This window comes from Trachypithecus francoisi, unplaced genomic scaffold, assembly GCF_009764315.1.
Source record: "Trachypithecus francoisi isolate TF-2019V2 unplaced genomic scaffold, Tfra_2.0 Lachesis_group9, whole genome shotgun sequence".
Taxonomy (NCBI): domain Eukaryota; kingdom Metazoa; phylum Chordata; class Mammalia; order Primates; family Cercopithecidae; genus Trachypithecus; species Trachypithecus francoisi.
The window spans coordinates 9,235,777-9,254,831 of NW_022681474.1; the positions used below are offsets into that span (position 1 = coordinate 9,235,777).

The 19,055-nt window shown below is 39.6% G+C and overlaps 1 protein-coding gene across 2 annotated transcripts in view; it reads right to left on the reverse strand.

Moving 5' to 3' along the window:
- Positions 1–19,055, reverse strand: part of TAF3 (TATA-box binding protein associated factor 3) — a 196,285-nt gene that overhangs the window by 23,225 nt on the left and 154,005 nt on the right. For both annotated transcript variants that reach the window (XM_033209246.1, XM_033209245.1), the window contains exon 4: positions 18,701–18,783. In XM_033209246.1, the coding sequence (XP_033065137.1) occupies positions 18,701–18,783 (83 nt within the window). The remainder of the gene's footprint in view (positions 1–18,700; positions 18,784–19,055) is intronic.

A 19,055-nucleotide genomic window follows, 5' to 3' on the forward strand; every position in this document is an offset into this window, starting at 1 on the left:
GTAGTGATAGTGGTACTATTACTTTTAGGCTATTTTATATAATTCTTGTTGAATAACACAAATAAATAATTATAATAATGCTCTTACGACTCAGGATTTCTTTTCTTTTTTCTTTTCTTTTTTTTTTTTTTTTTGAGACAGCGTCTTGCTCTGTTGCCAGGTTGGAGTGTAGGGTCACAATCTTGGTTTACTGCAACCTCCACCTTCTGGGTTCAAGCGATTCTCATGCCTCAGCCTCTGGAGTAGCTGCGATTACAGGCACGTGCCACCACACCCGGCTATTTTTTTTTGTATTTTTAGTAGAGACAGGGTTTCACCATGTTGGCCAGGATGGTCTCGATCTCCTGACCTTGAGATCTGTCTGCCTCGGCCTCCCGAAGTGCTGGGATTACAGGCGTGAGCCACCATGCCCGGCCAGGACTCAGGATTTCTAATGTGAAAGAAAAGATGCGACTGGGCGCAGTGGCTCACGTCTGTAATCCCAGCACTTTGGGAGGCTGAGGTGGGAGAATCGCTTGAGCCCAGGAGCTTGAGACCAGCCTGGGCAACATAGCAAGACCCCATCTCTATTTTTTAAATGGCAATAAATAAATACATAGCAGTAATGTTAAATCTGAACTAGAAACAGTATAAACTCATAGTTGTTTTTTCTTTTCTTTTCAAACCCATCTATTTCCTATTTCTGTCCCTTGTAAAGGCCTAGAATAATGACATCCCAGTAGCAGTGGGCATCTCTAGTGACAGATTATGGTTCCTAAACACCATTCATCATCAAAAGGAACCAATGTTCCTTGGAGAAATTGCTAATTCCAGATCTGTGGAAATATACAAGAATACACAGGAAATACGTAAGATAAACCTGGAATGTTTTTTGCCAGAAAGTAAGAAAGCTATCAAACACAAATGGGGTTGTGTCAAAATCCAGTAGGCAACATGAAGGAATTCACGTTGGTCAAGATGGTACAACACGAACATGAAAACAAAAGAGAAAGAGAAAGAAGGGGGACAAAGAAAGAGGGAAATGGGAGAGAGAAGGAGGGCTGGGGGGAGAGAGAAAAAGAGAGAGGGGGAGGGATGGGGGAGAAAAAGAGACAGAGAGAGAGAGAGAACCCTTTCCAAACCCTATGCTCATCACTGGAGGTAACTATATCAACTGATATACCTGGATCACTGATTACAGCCCTATACAGGAAAATAAAAAGTCCTACAATTAAATATGATCATGCATTACTTTAAAATTCACATATTTTTAAGCAGTTCTAAAAGTTCATATACCAAATGCAAATTTACAACACTGTCAGAATAATATTTTTATTAAATTTATTTAAAAATATTTTCCATAAGAAAGTAAATATTCCTTTTTCTAGAAGTATTATCTAAAACTGAAGTTTTAACTTCACCTTTAAGGGTGAATTTCAGCTAATACATGTGAAAGGAATGACTGGATTAAAAAATAATTTCCCAATGAAATGATTCAGTATCACTAAGAATGTGACAATCAGATATTCCATGCCTACTGATCTGAAGTAATGAGTATATAGCAGCAAAATATCCTTTAAGAAAAAAAGATTGAACTTTAATCAAGTACTTAGAAATGCCAGTTACAGGGATAGAACAATAATTGAAATGACATTACAAGGAAGTAAACAGACAAATCCAGAAAGTTAGATATTCTGCTGAACAAAAAATCTGGTTTCTTCAACAAATCAATTGCACGGCAAAAAGGAAGGGGCTGGGCATGGTGGCTCATGCCTATAATCTCAGCACTTTGGGAGGCTGAGGCAGAAGGACTGCTTGAACCCAGGAGTTTGAGACCATCCTGGGCAACATAGCAAGACCCCATCTCTACAAAAAATAAAAAAAATTAGCTGGGTGTGGTGGTGTGTGCCTGTAATTGCAGCTACTCGAGAGGCTGAGGTGGGAGGATGGCTTGAGCCCAGAAGTTCAAGGCTGCAGTGAGTTATGACTGTACCACTGCATTCCAGCCTGGGCAACAGAGTAAGAACCCATTCCCTTCCCCAGCAAAAGAGGAGGAGGGGCGTAGGAGTGCGGATTAGAAATAACAGGTTTAGATTAAAAGTCCTTATGAGATATAAGTCTGGTTTGGATCCTGGTTAAACTGTTGAAGATATTTTTGAGACAAATAAAGATATCTGCATATGGACTAGGTATTAGACGATAACATGGAAAATGTCTGTATATTTTATGTATAGTAGCATTGTGATTATATGAGAAAATAACCATATTTTTAGAGTTGCATACTGAAGAATATAGAGGTGAAATGATACTAAGTTTTGAATTTGTTTGGAAATGCGTTAGGATGAAAAAGAAGAAAAGAATCAAGTATGGCAACATTTTGATAACTGTTAAATCTATCCAAGTTGCCAGCAGATGAAAGTGTATTATTTTACTCTTTTATGTTTGAAAATATTAATAAAAACTTTTTTTAAAAGTTGGTAATATGCATTCAATCCAGAATGATTTCAGATCATTAATCATAAAACTAGGGCACATATGAACTACTATGTCAATAGAATACTATGGAAATTTCTTAAGGGAAAATGTGCATTCATTATATCACTCCATACATCTTTGCTTTTGTTTTTCTTCTTCACATTTCTCCATTTGTAAATTTTACTCACCCTAAAGGGCTCTACTTAAATTCTACTTTCCCCAAACCTCTTTAGCCCTTCCTAGTTGGGAGTAATCACTTTGAACTTCTTTATAATTTTAGATGTATCTCTTCCAGCCTTTAACACTTCCTACCGTCTACTGTGATATTTACTTATGCTCCTGAGAGAATTAACATGTGATCCAAATGCACTATTTTCAAGTCTACTACCTTTGACATGGTTACATTATGTATATAATCAAAATCAGTATGTGTTACATGCAGATCAACTTTTCAAAAATGTAAACCCTGAGAGTGTTGTCTGGGATACTTTGAGGGTTCTTTTCAAAACCAAATTTTCTGGAGTCAGAACTTCTAAAAGATTTTGTGATTTCAGAAATGCTTTTGCTGCTCTGCAGCAAACAAGAGGGTGCTTTTACTAAGAAAAAGCAAAGCCAAATGAAATTGAACATTCAACATGGATGAAACTTTACTTTCTGTAGTCCCTGAGCCTACAGTCTATAGAGGATGGGTAATTATTTAGTAAAAGATGCTTTCACGTGAAAATGTTAAAAGTTGTAAGCTAGCCATAAAAGACACACCTTTACTTTTTATTTTTAGGATCAAATGACCTCCCAAGTTATTTGAAAACATTAAAGGTAATAAGATGATATGCAGTGAACTTGAAAAATGAACAAGATTGTGATTAAGATTTGTATCTCACTGGAGAGTTATAAAATTCAGTTATTACTGAAGTCATGCTTGGAAAATCCAACATTACCAGTTCAAAATATATTAAAATTCAAAAAAGCTGCTAGGTCTTCACCAAAATCACCATGGTTTATATGAATTCTTATTGTACTTTGTAAATAGGATGGAAAAAATACAGTGTATATATACTTATTTAGAGCATGTGATATAGACACACACATACATATACATATATTCATCTGTGTGGGCTAAGAAGTGACTATGTTTATGTATGCGTGTGTGTGTGTGTGCATAAATCTATATCACACTCCTGACCTCAGTGCTGTCATTCTCCTCTGCGATTGCCTGTTTAATGTTATATCTCTTTTAATAAACAAATGATCTTCCAAAATGAGAATGAAGAGGAGTTTAACAATTTGGGGAAAAAAAAATGGTGCAATGGTAACTGTAAAATATAAGCACACACACTTATTATATATACATGTATACATATTTATATATATACACACATGTATACATATATACATGTATATATGTGTGTATATTAATTTATATATACACACACACATATATGTATGTATACAAGAAAGTTTCCAAAATTTTCTCTGAGGCAAGAGACGATTGAAATTATTACACTGACTTCAGATTCACATTAAAGATCATTGTAAAAGAGAAAAAAAAGAAAAGAAAAGGTCACTGCAGCTCCTAACCTTGAAGGTCTTAAAAGGGTTGAAGGCGTCTGAGAGCTGCTTTAGGTTCTAGCCTTCTGAATCCTCGAGGTTCTGCCTCTAACATCTAGGACCATGGAGAAGGGTTAGAGAAGCTTTCAGCCTCAGCTGCAGGGACATGACAAGCAGGCAGGGCAGTGAGTCAGGTTGGTGTCTTCTGTGAGGAGGGCTGTGGGATAAGGGCTCAGAGCAGGACTCTCTAACGTACCTCTTGTGCTCCTCTTCCTCTTCACTCCCACTCATGTCAACAATACGGGCCCTGCAGAGACCTTTGAACTGATGGGGAATCTTTTAATTGTTTTAATTTAGATGTAAAGGGAGCAAAAATAAGCAGAACAGCCAAATGCTGGACAATCTAAAATGCATTTCCTATTTAAGAGCCATTTTTCTTCTTTTAATGTATTTTAAAACTATGTAATAACATTACAGCACATGCACTGATTTACAGATGTATGTATGCATACAGAAAAACAGTTCACGCTAGCAAGGCGAGAAAAAAGATGTGGAGGTCATTCAAAATTTACCCTGACCATGTACTTTGAAGGCAGCCTCCATATAAGGCAGATACAAATTTCCTTGTATTAAATTATAAGCCAAATAAACAAAATGACGAAAACAATAAAAGGGTAGCCAGGCATTCTGCCTTGCTCACTTGGCTTTGAATGGTTTGGTGAGAAAAAAACTAGAACATGGCTATTTACCACTTGCAATTGTGATTTACTCATGCTATTCATTCCGTTCAGAACAAATGACCCCAGAGGCATTAGCAACTCTCAAGGTTCCTCAGTGTTTTAGCAGAACCCATATCCATATACAGGTCAAGCAGTATTTCTCAGTTGGGTTATAACACACATTAGAGATATATTCAAAACCAGGCTAATGTGGAACATTAGCCAGAAGTGCTCTACTAGTTAATCTGAACCAGAAACTAAAACAATCCCTTAAAAATATATATAGTTACTTTTAACTGGGTCTGTTGGGAAAAATACAATTCTAAAGGGAATTTTAAAGATCTTCTAATTATAATAAACTTTAGAAAAATATTGTATTCAAGATGCACACAGTTATAAAAATAAAACCAGGTAAGTATATGATATCACAGACAGAGTTGATATCATATACCAGCAACATTATGCTTCAAACTTTGGACAATGGACTAGTACCAGTCACCATCTCATTTTTACCTAACGAACAAATATTCTCTGCATCTGAAGTCAAAGGGTTTTATACCAAACGCCGAGATATTGTTAAAGAAATGCTGAAGCTTATGATTCAGCATAGGAAATATTGGTAGATTGGAATCTACAGAAACTAGGATGTTAGCTTTTAAATATGCCCATAAAGGTAACACAAATTTTGTAATTTCTATCAAAAGTTTTAGTATCTGTGATGTATATAGCACCGTGTGGGAAAACAATATTACCTTTGACTACGTAATATCTTGATACTTTAAAACATATTTCATAGGACACTTAAAACAACAACACAATTTACGGAAGGAACGATTCACAAATAAATAATGCAAATAGACATTTCTCAGCACCATGAAATATATATAAATAAGCCCAATGGCTTCTAGCATTTGGCATAGCAGAGGTCTAGGCTTGGGGCATCTGCTGGGTTTGCCTATCTCTACACAGCACCCATTTGCCCTGCCCCTGCCTTCAGTCCTCTCTTTTCCTTCTTTCTGGCCATGTGGTCTGAGCGGGCTTTATCCTACCTCTAGTTCTAAGCGACACACATGAGCCAGGCCAATCAGAGCTGCCGTGTCTCCACGGGTACAGGGACTGAGGCTGGTCACGTGATCTTAGTTGGCCCACGGAGAGCTTGCTTGCTCTGGGACTTCTGGGCCCGTTTCCTCTGGGTTGAAATCTTGATAGATCATGTGCTTGAATTCACAATAGACCAGCCCTGCCACCATTTGGGGCAAAGCTAAGTCTGATAAAACATATTTTATAAAACACCAGGAAAGAATCTATACAATGACTAAAAAACAGGCAACAAATAGGACACACATTTTTTTAATAGACAACATTTTTACTGTGGTATTTATACAAAAATAAACTTTTAAGTGCAAAGTACAAACAATGTATCATTTTACACAGGAATTTATAATAGATACTTATTTCCAAAAAAGAGGGGTACTATAAACAAAGAAACAAACAAAAACCAAAGAAAATGCCTACTTGATCACCTTGATTTTTTTTTTTTTTTTTTTGAGAGACAGAGTCACTCGGTTGCCCAGGCAGGAGTGCAGTGGTGATCACAGCTCACTGCAGCCTCAAACTCCTGGGCTCAAGTGATCCTCCTGCCTTAGCCTTCCAAATGGCTGGGACTACAGGTACACACCATTACACTAGGCTTTTTTTTTTTTTTTTTGAGACAGGGTCTCACTCTGTTGCCCAGGTTTGAAGTACAGTGGCACGATCTTGGCTCACTGCAACCTCTGCCTCCTGGGTTCCAGTGATTCTCCTGCCTCAACCTCCTGAGTAGCTGGGATTAGATTACAGGTGTGTACCATCACACCCAGCTAATTTTTGTATTTTTAATAGAGACGGGGTTTTACCATGTTGACCAGGCTGGTCTCGAACTCCTGACCTCAACTGATCTGCTTTCCTCGGCCTGCCAAAGTGCTGGGATTATAAGCGTGAGCCACCACGCCCAGCCCCAGCTATCTTTTTAATATTTTGTAGAGACAGGATCTCGCTATGGTGTCCAGACTAGTCTCAAACTCCTGGCCTCAAGGGATCCCCCCACAGTGCTGGGATTATAGCCATGAGCCACCCTACTCAGCCCTGATAACCTTGATTTAACAGCAGTAACAACATCAAATATATTGGCCTTTAAAACTGTTTTTAAAAATTGGTTACTTATAAACATTACTTACAAATATAAGTTACTTATAAATATTATGAGCAAATTCATAGTATTTCCCAGGTTCCTTCACAGATGAATTTCATACATGTACTCCAAAGCACAGACACTATCCCAGAGAAAGCAATTCTCTGCAGTATTATGTTTACATGAGTAAAGCACTTAATGAAGAAAAGCTCACCAGAGATGGAGCCAGCACCAAGGACCTACAGATTTCAGAAGAGACCTGGGAATAGCCTGAATAAAGCTGTTTACTATTCTTCTACCAATAGCTTCCCCCAGAGAGGAAAGGATTTCTGTAAAAGGAACTCACAGGCCCACAAGGGGGAAGAATGGATCGAACTTTTCATATAAAATTGCTACTAGTTGCCCAGAGTCGTCTTCAACTTTAGAACCGTAGGATTGCACTAATTCTTCTTAAATATAGGATCATTTCATTCTCATGTATTGCTGGTGGGAATTTTAACTGGTACAGCCTTTTAGAAGGTAATTTGGCATAACAATCTCTTAAACATTTTAAATGTTTACATTCTTTGACCTAGTAACACTGAATAAACAAAAATCTATATATGAGGATGTTGTTTCTTTATTTGTTATAGCAAAACCTGGAACTTAAATGTCCAAAAATTGAGGACTGGAAAGATAAATTATGATACAACAGTAAAATGAAATACCATGTCATATAGACATGGGAAAATGTTCACGATCTATTAGAGGGGAGGGGATAAGCTGCTGAACAGTATGTGTACGATAATTCTAAGTTTGTTTGTTTTTGAGACAGGTTCTCACTCCTATTGCCCAAGCTGGTATGCAGTGGCATGATCATGAATCACTGTAGCCTCGATTTCCCAGGCTCAAGTGAAGCCTCAGCCTACTGAGTACTTGGGACTAAAGGCACATGCCACCATACCTGGCCAATTTTTCTATCTTTTGTAGAGACAAGATCTCGCCATGTTGCCCAGGCTGGTCTTGAACTCCTGGGCTCAAGTGATCTGCCCGCCTTGGCCTCCCAAAGTGCTAGGATTGTACGTGTGAGTCATCACGTCCAGCCCCTAATTTGTTTTTATAAAAATTGGTGATATACACATGGGACAGCCAGCAGAGATTAACTCAAGGGAAGGGTGAGATGTGGGGGAAACTTTTGCTTTCTAGGTTACATATTTTGAAGCAGTTAGTCTGTTTTTTGAAAGCCTATTATGTCCTGATCAGAATTTTAAGTGTTTTGCTTCTCAGATCTTCTTATGTAATCTTCATTTATTAAAATCCTAGCTACATATCCCTTTCCCCCCTGTTTCTTAGCTGAAGGTATCTTTGCTTGGGGTGAGTTATGGATCCCTGTGAATAAGGATACAGATTTTTTTCTCTCATTGGCTGCTACTGACCTGACCATTTGTGTCTAGACAAGGAGGAGAGAGCCAAGCTTGAAGATGCTAAGCGGAAGTTACAAGATGCTGAGAGTTCAAGTGGATATCAAAGGAGACTTCTAGGACAAGGCCTTTCTCTTTCCTTGGTTTTGTTCAATTTGGGAAACTTTTGGAGCTAAGAAGACATTTATCTTTGCTTTCAGGACATCCAGTCTGACATTATGACATAAAGAAAATCTCCCAATTCTATTACTCAGATAGTTTTTGCCTCCATTCAAGTTACCCTAATGCCCCAAATGCCTTGAAAATGGAGGCACTGGTCTCATCATCAACATATAGGAAACAGAAGGAGAAGAACCACGCCGGGGGAAATAATGCTGGGTTCAATTTTGGAAATGCTATTTTTGAGGTGCTGCTGGTTCGCCCAGTTACCACCCAGGCAGAACTTTCCAGTAACTGGGCAGATTAGTCTGACTCTTGGGGGAGAAATATGAGCTGGTAATAAAGAAATGGGAAGCATCATTGCATAACAAACCTAAAGAGAAAATGAGAACATTTACGTAGAAGAAACAGAGTTAATGTACCAAGAGCAAAAAGAAAAGAAGGGTGAAAAAATAAGTCCATAAAAGAAAACCAAAAGGAATCAATGGTAAGAGAGAATGAAAAGCTGGGCATGGGGGCTCATGCCTGTAATCCCAGCACTTTGGGAGGCTGAGGTGGGTGGATCACCTGAGGTCAGGAGTTTGAGACCAGCCTGGCCAACAAGGCGAAACCGTGTCTCTACTAAAAATACAAAAATTAGCCGGGTGTGGGGGCGGGTGCCCATAGTCCCAGCTACTCGGGAGGCCAAGGCAGGAGAATTGCTTGAACCCAGGAGGCGGAGGCTGCAGTGAGCCGAGATCACACCACTGCACTCCAGCCTGGGCCACAGAGCGAGACTCCGTCTCAACAAAAAAAAAAAAAGAGAGAGAGAGAGAGAGAATGAGAGACTGAGTGTAGCATAGTATCACAAAAATCAAAGGAACAGGAAGTTTCTGAAAGGGCTTAGGGGACAGCGTCCAAACGGCAGAGGGGGTTTGTACAATAAGAGCTGCTGCGTGTTCTCTGGAACTGGGAATTGGGAAGCATCTAATGGTCTTAATAAGAAGCTGCAGAAACTTTTCTAGGGCAGAAACCAGAATATAGGTTTAGGAGTGAATGATTGGAAGGAAGTAAGACTAAAGAATAAGTTTTGAGAAGCAGAATGAAAAGCAGATGTTACATAGCCTTTTTCTCATACAGAGGGAAGGCTTGATGAAGGTGGGGAAGTTAGCATGGGAGAATGAAAGGCTGGACAAAAATGAGAAAAAAGAAGAGGAAGACACAGAGGAGAGGAGCTAACAGAGGGAAGGAAGTTCCAGCCAGGGCAGGAGAGGTGGGAACGGAGGCAGCAGCTAAGGAGGCTGACCATAGACACAGACTCTTTCCTAGAGCCTGGATGACAAGCCGTGGGGGTACAAGTAGGTTTGGAACCCAAAAGACAAGTCGAATCAGCTGGGGTAAAGTGGCGAGGCAGATCCACGTGCTGACACTTGTGGCTACCATGTTAAAAAAGACTGTGCATATTCTAAATGACAGCAGTCCTGCAGTGACGTGAATATCCACTCTATAAGCTACGCAGGCAGGTGTGGGAAAAGAGAGGAAATGTTGCGCCATGCAGCTGCAATCTTTATGTCAGTATCTGAATACAGTATAGGCCCACAACATAACAGGAAATAACAGAATGCAAAGGATTGAAACGTTCCATGTTGTTGGTAATAAGAGTGCCTAAGTGTTTCCATCTGTAGGAACATATTCTTTTTTTAAATGCCAGAAGTGTGAGTAGTTTGATCTTTAGGAGAAATTATAATCAGATAGCATCCAAAAGGTTTCCATGATACAGCTAAATTATCTCGGCCTGTCACAGGTTAAGGAACATTTACATTCTGGAAGTCCACATCAGCTTTTTCTAGATAATGAATCTTAAGTACCTTCCTATATTCACTCAATTAGTGATCGTGGACCTTGATAACACTGTGGAGAGAAAGTTTCCAACTATCATTCAAATCATATCTAAAAAGGTGGTCATAAATATTTTAAAACCTCAGTGAACTAATAAGACCTGGACCCATTAAGGATAAGATCTTTTACAACAAATTAAATAAAACAATTTATTGAAGTCTGGACTCAAGATAAGCTAGATTTACTAGCTGACCTTTTATTCATTTAAAGAACAAAATTAGCTCTAATTGCATTAGAATGGAATCCAGTAAATTTTCCTGAGTCTTCTAATGCGGCATCTATGTAAGAACTGCTGTAATTGTTTACAAGTAAGATGGAAATGCTTTGATTATAATCTCTCCACTTGTTTTACTGTGTAGTAAAAGTATTTCTGAAAACCTAAAGCCAGTTTTTCTGACAGTTTACTATTTTTTCTAGTAAACATATTGCATCTTTGGTGTTAATCAATAAAGAGTATTGTGCCAGGGGTAAAAATTAAATTTAGAGACTGTGTCATTATTCTAGGCAGTAAAAATAAGAGTAATATAAGGAAGTCAAAAACTCCTTTTCTGGAAAAATCAGAAAAGGGACGAAGACCTGAATAAGAACATTTTAACTGCTTCCTCTTGGATGTGGCTTGGAATCATAACTGAGATCTATGGGTTTGGGACTGCTGAATTTGTAAGTACAGGAAGGTATCAAGAATGACGTATAAAACTCACAACTTTTGTTGCAGTTGTTCAGCGCCTAAGAAATTTCACTGGTAATGTTAGCATATTTCCCTAGCATTAAAAATAGGTCATTTGAAAATTTTAAATACAGTCATTAAAAAATGTTAAATAATGTCACTTGTGAACTTTACCACAATCATTCTTTATTTATTTATTTATTTATTTATTTTGAGATGGAGTCTGGTTCTGTTGCCCAGGCTGGAGTGCAGTGGTGCCATCTCAGCTCACTGCAAGCTCTGCCTCCCGGGTTCCTGCCATTCTCCCGCCTCAGCCTCCCGAGTAGCTGGGACTACAGGCGCCCGCCATCACGCCTGGCTAAATTTTTTTTTTTTTTTTGTATTTTTTAGTAGAGACGGGGTTTCACCGTGTTAGCCAGGATGGTCTCGATCTCCTGACCTCGTGATCCGCCTGTCTCAGCCTCCCAAAGTGCTGGGATTACAGGCTTGAGACACCGCGCCTGGCCTTTTTTTTTTTTTTTTGAGACGGAGTCTCGCTCTGTCGCCCAGGCTGGAGTGCAGTGGCCGGATCTCAGCTCAATGCAAGCTCCGCCTCCCGGGTTCCTGCCATTCTCCCGCCTCAGCCTCCCGAGTAGCTGGGACTACAGGCGCCCGCCACCACGCCTGGCTAAATTTTTTTTTTTTTTTTGTATTTTAAGTAGAGACGGGGTTTCACCGTGTCAACCAGGATGGTCTTGATCTTCTGACCTCGTGATCCACCCGCCTCAGCCTCCCAAAGTGCTGGGATTACAGGCGTGAGCTACACGTCCGGCCCAGTAATTCTTAAAATTCTTTTTTTTTTGTCATTGATATTTTGTTTTTTAAAAATTTATTTATTTATTTATTATCTTAGAGACAGGGTCTCACTGTCCCCCAGGCTGGAGTGTAGCGATGCAATGACAGCTCACTGTAATTTTGAGCTCCCGGGCTCAAGCAGTCCTCCTGCCTCAGCCTCCTGAGTAGCTGGGAGTACAGGTGCATACCACCACATCCAGCTCAGGATGCTTAGCTTTTAACATAGGCAAATACCTACGAAATGTTTCCGTTTCAGTAGCAAGTACATCAGGGAAAAATAAAACTACCAATATTCTTTAATTTTTTTTTTTTTTTTAAATCAAAAGCAGACAGTTTTCTTAGGAGGAAATATTAAAAATAGAAAAGGAAAAGGCCTTCCAAGTCTGACAGGACGACGTTCTGAAATGTTCCTAAACTTTACATTTAAAGTATCCTTTTGTACACCAACTAGGTTCTTTGCTCTGCCTCCCCAGCACACTTTTATAAAAACGCAAAACTGACAGCCTTTTCCTACCTAAAATAATACATATCCATTGCCTTTGCCTGCCTCTTGCCCCTGATTCTGGCGTGAGCCCTCCTTTCTTTCTGGAACCTACCACTTCCCCTTCTGACAGGACAGTTTCCCTATCACAGGGACTGGTGAAGTGCAGTCCTTCGTGGGGACTGATAACGGAGGCCCGGGAAGCGGGGCTTCGCCAGGGACTGTGAGCACCAAGAACCGTATCAGCCTGAGTGGCCAGGACCACCTCTGACACCGCAGAGGCCAGATGAGAAGAGGAGGGTGGGCAGAGCACTAGGATACTCGGCAAGCCTGCAGGCAGCCCCACCGAAGTCACACGCACCCCTGCTGTTTTTCCCCGTAAGCTGGTTTGATTTGGGTTTCCGTTACTTGCCACCAAGAGTCTTGATTAATACAGTACAGAAAAGGAAATAGGAGTGTTTCCACTAGAGATGAAGAGGTGCTTAAGAGCTGTCAGCACTGAGCTGTTCTTTCATGCTTCCCTCTTGGAAGTGTGCAAAAGTCAATGAAAAATATCTTTGGGTCACCTATAAAAACTGCTGTGGAGGACACTGTCCTTGTCATCTGCTCCCACATAGAAATTAATTTTTAAATTTACTGTCTTGAAAAACTCTCTCCTGAGAAACTGAGACACCTTCCTTTAAAAAAAAAAAGTATTTCAGTCAAGTAAGACGGCTCACAGCTGTAATCCCAGCACTTTGGGAGGCCGAGGCAGGTGGATCACTGGAGGTTAGGAGTTTGAGACCAGTCTGGGCAACATGGTGAAACCCCATCTCTACTAAAACTACAAAAAATTAGCCGGGCGTGGTGGCACATGCCTGTAAGCCCAGCTACTCGGGAGGCTGAGGAAGGAGAATCACTTGAACCCAGGAGGTGGAGGTTGCAGCGAGCTGAGATCAAACCACTGCACTCTGGCCTGGGCAACAGAGTGAGGGAGGCTTTGTCTAAAAATATATATATAATAATAATTAAATAAATAAAAATAAGTTAATTTAAAAAATGTATTTTTTTGCTCTTACTGCTAGGGAGGTATGATCATATTTGACATATAATCATTTGCTTCTTTTTTCTTCTCTTGATCTTAGGGTAGAAGATCTATTTCTATTTCTGACTGTACTATATATACTCTCTTTACTTCCCCCTAAATTTGTTGAGACTAGGAAAAAAGTTATATATGAATAAAAAGCACTTCAAGCATAGAAAGGAAAATTCAAAAAGTGAGATAAAAACCATTTGCTATTATTTCTCTAAAAAATTTTTCACTAAAATACCACTACAAGTTTCACTCTGTTGAATGTCACTTGGTTAAATCTGGCTATATTTTAAAATATAAAATGCTTATTTTCCTTAAAAATATTTTAAATGATTATTTTTGTAACTGCCCATGATTATTGTCTACTACTATTGTCAAAAAGCATTAATTGGAAAAGTTTAGATCACTGAAAGACAAGTGTTTATACATATTATTTTTAAAGATTAACAAGCAAAGCTTTAGCTAAATCACATAGCTTTAGCTGTCTGCTAAAGCTTCTATATACAATTTTTATTGTACACAGAAAAAATTTAGACATTACAACTATTAAAAAGCCCCACAAGGCATAAGCTAAACTCTGTGAAATGCAACAACAACAAAAAAACTAAATGACATGAGAAGCAAAGCATCACATTCTCAGCACTTTTGTTCAGATGAGGACTGATGATGAAGTTACTGAATTGTAAGAAATCAATCCACTTGCCACCGGAAATCAAAATGTCAGCAGAAAGAAAACTCTAATGCCAGAGGTAAAGTGGTTCCTGAAAAATATCTTTATAAAATTTGTATATTTTGAAAAAGGAGTTATATTTGTTCAACAGAATACCTACTGTGAACTCTCAAAGGGAATTTAGAATTCCTATTGATAACAATATTGTCCTCTGAAAGGCATCTCAAATGGTTCCTGTATCACCTGATCAAATATATTATGAGATATTAATTAGAGAAAATGTGACCCTGCATGATGGGATGTCTAGAGGGGCCCAGCCAGTCACCCCTTCTCTGGTGCTTGCTGATAAAGGCAGGAGTGCTCTGAGAGCAGGAGGAGGAGCTGCTCCCCACGGACCTGGGCATGGGGGACCCACTGCCCGAGGGCAAGGGCGGGTGAATAGCTGGAAGAGGGCAGAGGCTTCCTCTTCAGGTCTGGGGAGAAGACAGCAGCAAAAGAGACATTTGAGAAATTTGAGGGGAAGAATGCTTATTCCTCTACCCTGTATTCATCCCAAAATCTTTATGCAAATTTGTATTTTTTTCTTAATACTTTACCAATGTTTCACTTTTTTTCACAAAGCTCCTTTGACTCATTTGAGCTTTATGGAAGAGTTGCAGGTCCTATTCTGCCAAGTCTTTCTTGACAATTCCATCCAAACAGTCCCTGTCCCTAAAATCCATCACATGACCTTGCTCCTATTTTCTTGACAGAAAAGAGGAGAAGGATGAACACTGTTAAGTTAGCCAACTCTACCTACACTTGCTCAAAATGACCAAACTCAATACACAGTAAGATGGGGAGGACAAATAACCTGGTGCCTGCTTTGCTGCCTGCCCTGCCCTCCATGGTGGCTGTCACCCTGCTCCCAGCCCCAAGTCCAAGTGGGACCTCAGGATCCCATCAACAGAGTTCCAGGCGGTGGCTCTGAGGCCAGCTGAAACTTACTTGCTATCCTAGCATCAAGGCAAGGCTTCTGCTAGGCAGGACCAGATATTTCAGCAATTCACTTGAATATGTTGTCTCTAGGTGTTGAGACTGTAATTTCAGGGTTAGGTTTTGGTTTTATCTTCAATATGGACTACAAGGAACTCTGGACAACCATTCCTGGAAGACCTGTTAAAGGAATGTGAGGTCCCTGGAAAGTCATCTTGAATTTTAACACTATCCGGAGGAGGTCCTGGACTCACCATAGACTCCTTTAGAATACAGTTTCCAGGAATGTTAAATCAAGAGAAAAACAAGTTATTCCTGTCTTGCTTCAAGGAACAATAATAGAGAACAGAGAAAACAATCCAAGCTCAAAGTACTTTTCTGGATCAAGGGCAGAAGACATAACTGCTTTATTTAAGACTCAGAAACTAAATATCGTCTTAAAGATCTTCCAACGAGAAGGTATAATTTGAACCCTGTAAAGCTTTTTCATTTCTCCTAATTTCAAAAGATGATTCTGCCTGTTCTTAAGCAACAAATACCCCCCTGGACTATTCAAACTCCCCCTTTTGAATCCCGTCTGCTCATTAATTTCACTTCAAAAGAGTATTATTCCCCCCCAAGGTGTGTGCAAACTGGGTAACCACAGGCACAGTGACAGGAATCTGTCGCCTCCTTCTCCATTATTACCATGGACTAAGCCATGTATCATGCTACAACCATGGAGGATCACGGAAATTTGAATGTTATATAATTTTCATGTGTCATAATACATTCTTCTTTTAATTTTTTTCAGCCACTAAGAAATATAAAACACATTCTGAGCTTGCAGGTCACAGAAAACAGGCAGTGGCCTGGATCTGGCCCACAGGCCATAATTTGCTGACCCCTGATTTAGAACCACTCCTGCCCCACAAAAAGCACTTTACTTTACTGTTAAGTTTTATTTTACATAAAATTCTATTACTATGAGACTTATTCCTCCTTCTTTCTTGCTCTATTTTAATTTAAAATGTAATCTATTTCACTTCATTTATCTCTTTCTTCATTATAAGGATTTTCTTGCATCTGCCTTTGGTCAAATGATTAATCCTTCATATAACATGGGTGTCATTACCACATATCTGAAAGTTTACATGATATATAATATGCTTTCAAGGGCGATTTGTCTAGAATACCTGGGTATTATAATTTCCCTGATACTAGACATTTTGTTCCAAATAGGATTTATTTCTCACATCTTTCAATATCTCAGGTGTACGAGTGATTTATTGAGGAAAATAGAATAGTCAACAGAATGACTGAAAGATGCTTAAGGGCAGGTGAGTTGAATATAACTATCAATGTCTTTTTATTTTATTGTTTTTTAGACAGAGTCTCGCTCTGTCACCCAGGCTGAGGTGCAGTGGTGCGATCTCAGCTCACTGCAAGCTCCACCTCCCGGGTTCACACCATTCTCCTGCCTCAGCATCCCCAGTAGCTGGGACTACAGGTGCCCAGCTAATTTTTTTGTATATTTTAGTAGAGATGGGGTTTCACCCTGTTAGCCAGGATGGTCTCAATCTCCTGACCTCGTGATCTGCCTGCCTCAGCCTCCCAAAGTGCTGGGATTACAGGCGTGAGCCACCGCGCCCAGTTGCCTTTTTTTTTTTTTTGAGAAGGAATCTCGTTCTGTCGCCCAGGCTGGAGTGCAGTGGCCAGATCTCAGCTCACTGCAAGCTCCGCCTCCCGGGTTTACGCCATTCTCCTGCCTCAGCCTCCCAAGTAGCTGGGACTACAGGCGCCGCCACCATGCCCTGCTAATTTTTTGTATTTTTAGTAGAGAGGGGTGTTTCACTGTGTTAGCCAGGATGGTCTTGATCTCCTGACCTTGTGATCCACTCGCCTCGGCCTCCCAAAGTGCTGGGATTACAGGCGTGAGCCACCGCGCCTGGCTGCCTTTTATTTTTTATTTTTAGAGACAGGGTGTGGCTCTGTTGCCCAGGCTGGAGTGCAGTGGGCACAGTCATAGCTCACTGTAGCCTTGAACTCCTGGCCTCAAGTGATCTTCCTGCCTCAGCCTCCCAAGTAACTGGGACTATAGGCATGGCCTACCACACCTGGCTTTTCAATGCCTTTTAACAAACCTTATTCCTCTAAAAGGTATGAGCAAGCCAAATTTCTCTGCGGGAGTCAAGATTAAGTAATGGTGAGTTACTGAGAAATGGGAATAAATATAAACTGCAGGAGTAAAGCACTTGTTGAACGATGGATAACAACATTTTCCTCTTAGAGAAATGAGCCCATATGCAGAATTTGCATGGAGATGGAAGAGTTACTTTGGTTGGGTCTTCTCTGAGCCCTACTGGTTAAGAGATGAGGACATTCACGCTTCTGTAGGTAACACAGGGGCACTGGTATACCAGATAGCTGGTTTCAAAAGCACTGAATCCACAGGATTTTTGCTGCATTTCCTAGGTCTCTACCAGCACAACCAAAAAAAGTGATGTGGAAATTATCCAGAGAATTTAGGTGAGAAAAACAGAAGCCACTGGATTTTCTCCTTTAAATCTTCAGAGGGGTATATACTCCCCTGGAAAACCAAGTGGCCTCTCTGCTCACATTCATCAGAATCATGCTGGACTTTTTCTTTGCACTATACATGGAGTTGATAGAAGCAACAGTATCAATACATGTAACTTTTAAGATGAAATAAACCACTGAGAATACAAAGGAAATTTTCTGTCCTCTACTAAATAAATTCATGGCTCCTACTCTCACTTTTATGGCTAAAAATTGAATGTAAATGGAATGTCTTCTAAGCCTATTTTCAACACAGTATTTGATTGCAATGTAAACTGCATTTTCAGGCTTAATGGGAAAAATAAGGTTGTTGAATTTTTATCTTGTGTATTTTATTTAAATGATGCATAATATGCTTTTAAAACAAGGAGAATGATTTTCAACATGAGTTACAAAAAAAAAAAAATCAATGTTTCATTACCTTATTAGGATCAGGTAAGAGCACTGTAGGCCTTAATGCCTCCCCAAAAAATGAATAAAAGAAAAATATCTGACAGATTAACTGTAAAGACGAGTGGGTTGATATGATGATTCCATGAAAATTAAGACAAATAAACAGCAAATGTGGGGTTTACATTTCTAGTGCTTTCTTTAAAAAAAAAGAGTGGACTAAGTCATCAGTTGTGACTATTACATTTTGTCTCTCCAAGCCTTTGGTGTATCTTTTGTTTCACAGGTACAGAATAAAACCATGTGTCATCTGAGCAAAAAGAGAACCTTTGTTCTTTGTCATGGTGATAGATACTATGTACTTGAGAAAGTGTAGCATTGCATCTACCTGGCTGTAATGTGGCAGTAAGTCCATTCAGTACAGAGTTTCTTACTTTTCAGATACCTGGGACCTTAAACACTATGTAGAAATGATGTCAGGTGCTAGTTTTTAACAAAGAGAAAAAGAACAAGGAAAAAACAATCCTCTAGGTCAAATAAAGTGAAAAGCATTTACTCTGTGGAAGAAACCAATAAAAATGTGAAAACAAAGAGTTCTAAAAATAAAGTTTGACCCTACATGTTCATACCTGGTAGAAGCCTGTGGAGTTCTAAGTCCATTAGGAAAGGGTAGAGAAGGTTAAGTTTCATTTGTTTCACTCTGACTGAAAACGTTTATACTTACATCTTGTCTTGGCCAGCACCGACTCGGAGAGTTAATCGGGGGATAACCGGACTCGGGGCCAGAGCGACTGGTTCCACTTTTATCTGTGGAAGTTAGCACGTTAAAGTTCAATATGGTTTTTCAACATAAGTACCTCCTACCACTTCTCCTACTCCCCCACTCCCACAAACTGAGTAACAAAGGTGAAGCCTTAAATATGGCGAAAATCTTAGAAAGACAATCCGGGCCACTCTGTGTTTTTGTTTCTCAATAACTGAAGGCTATCTGGCATCCTGAGAAATTCTACAAACTTTAATCACGTTATGTAAATATGATAGTTATTTCTATTTGTTTGGGTTAACTTTTGGACTTAATT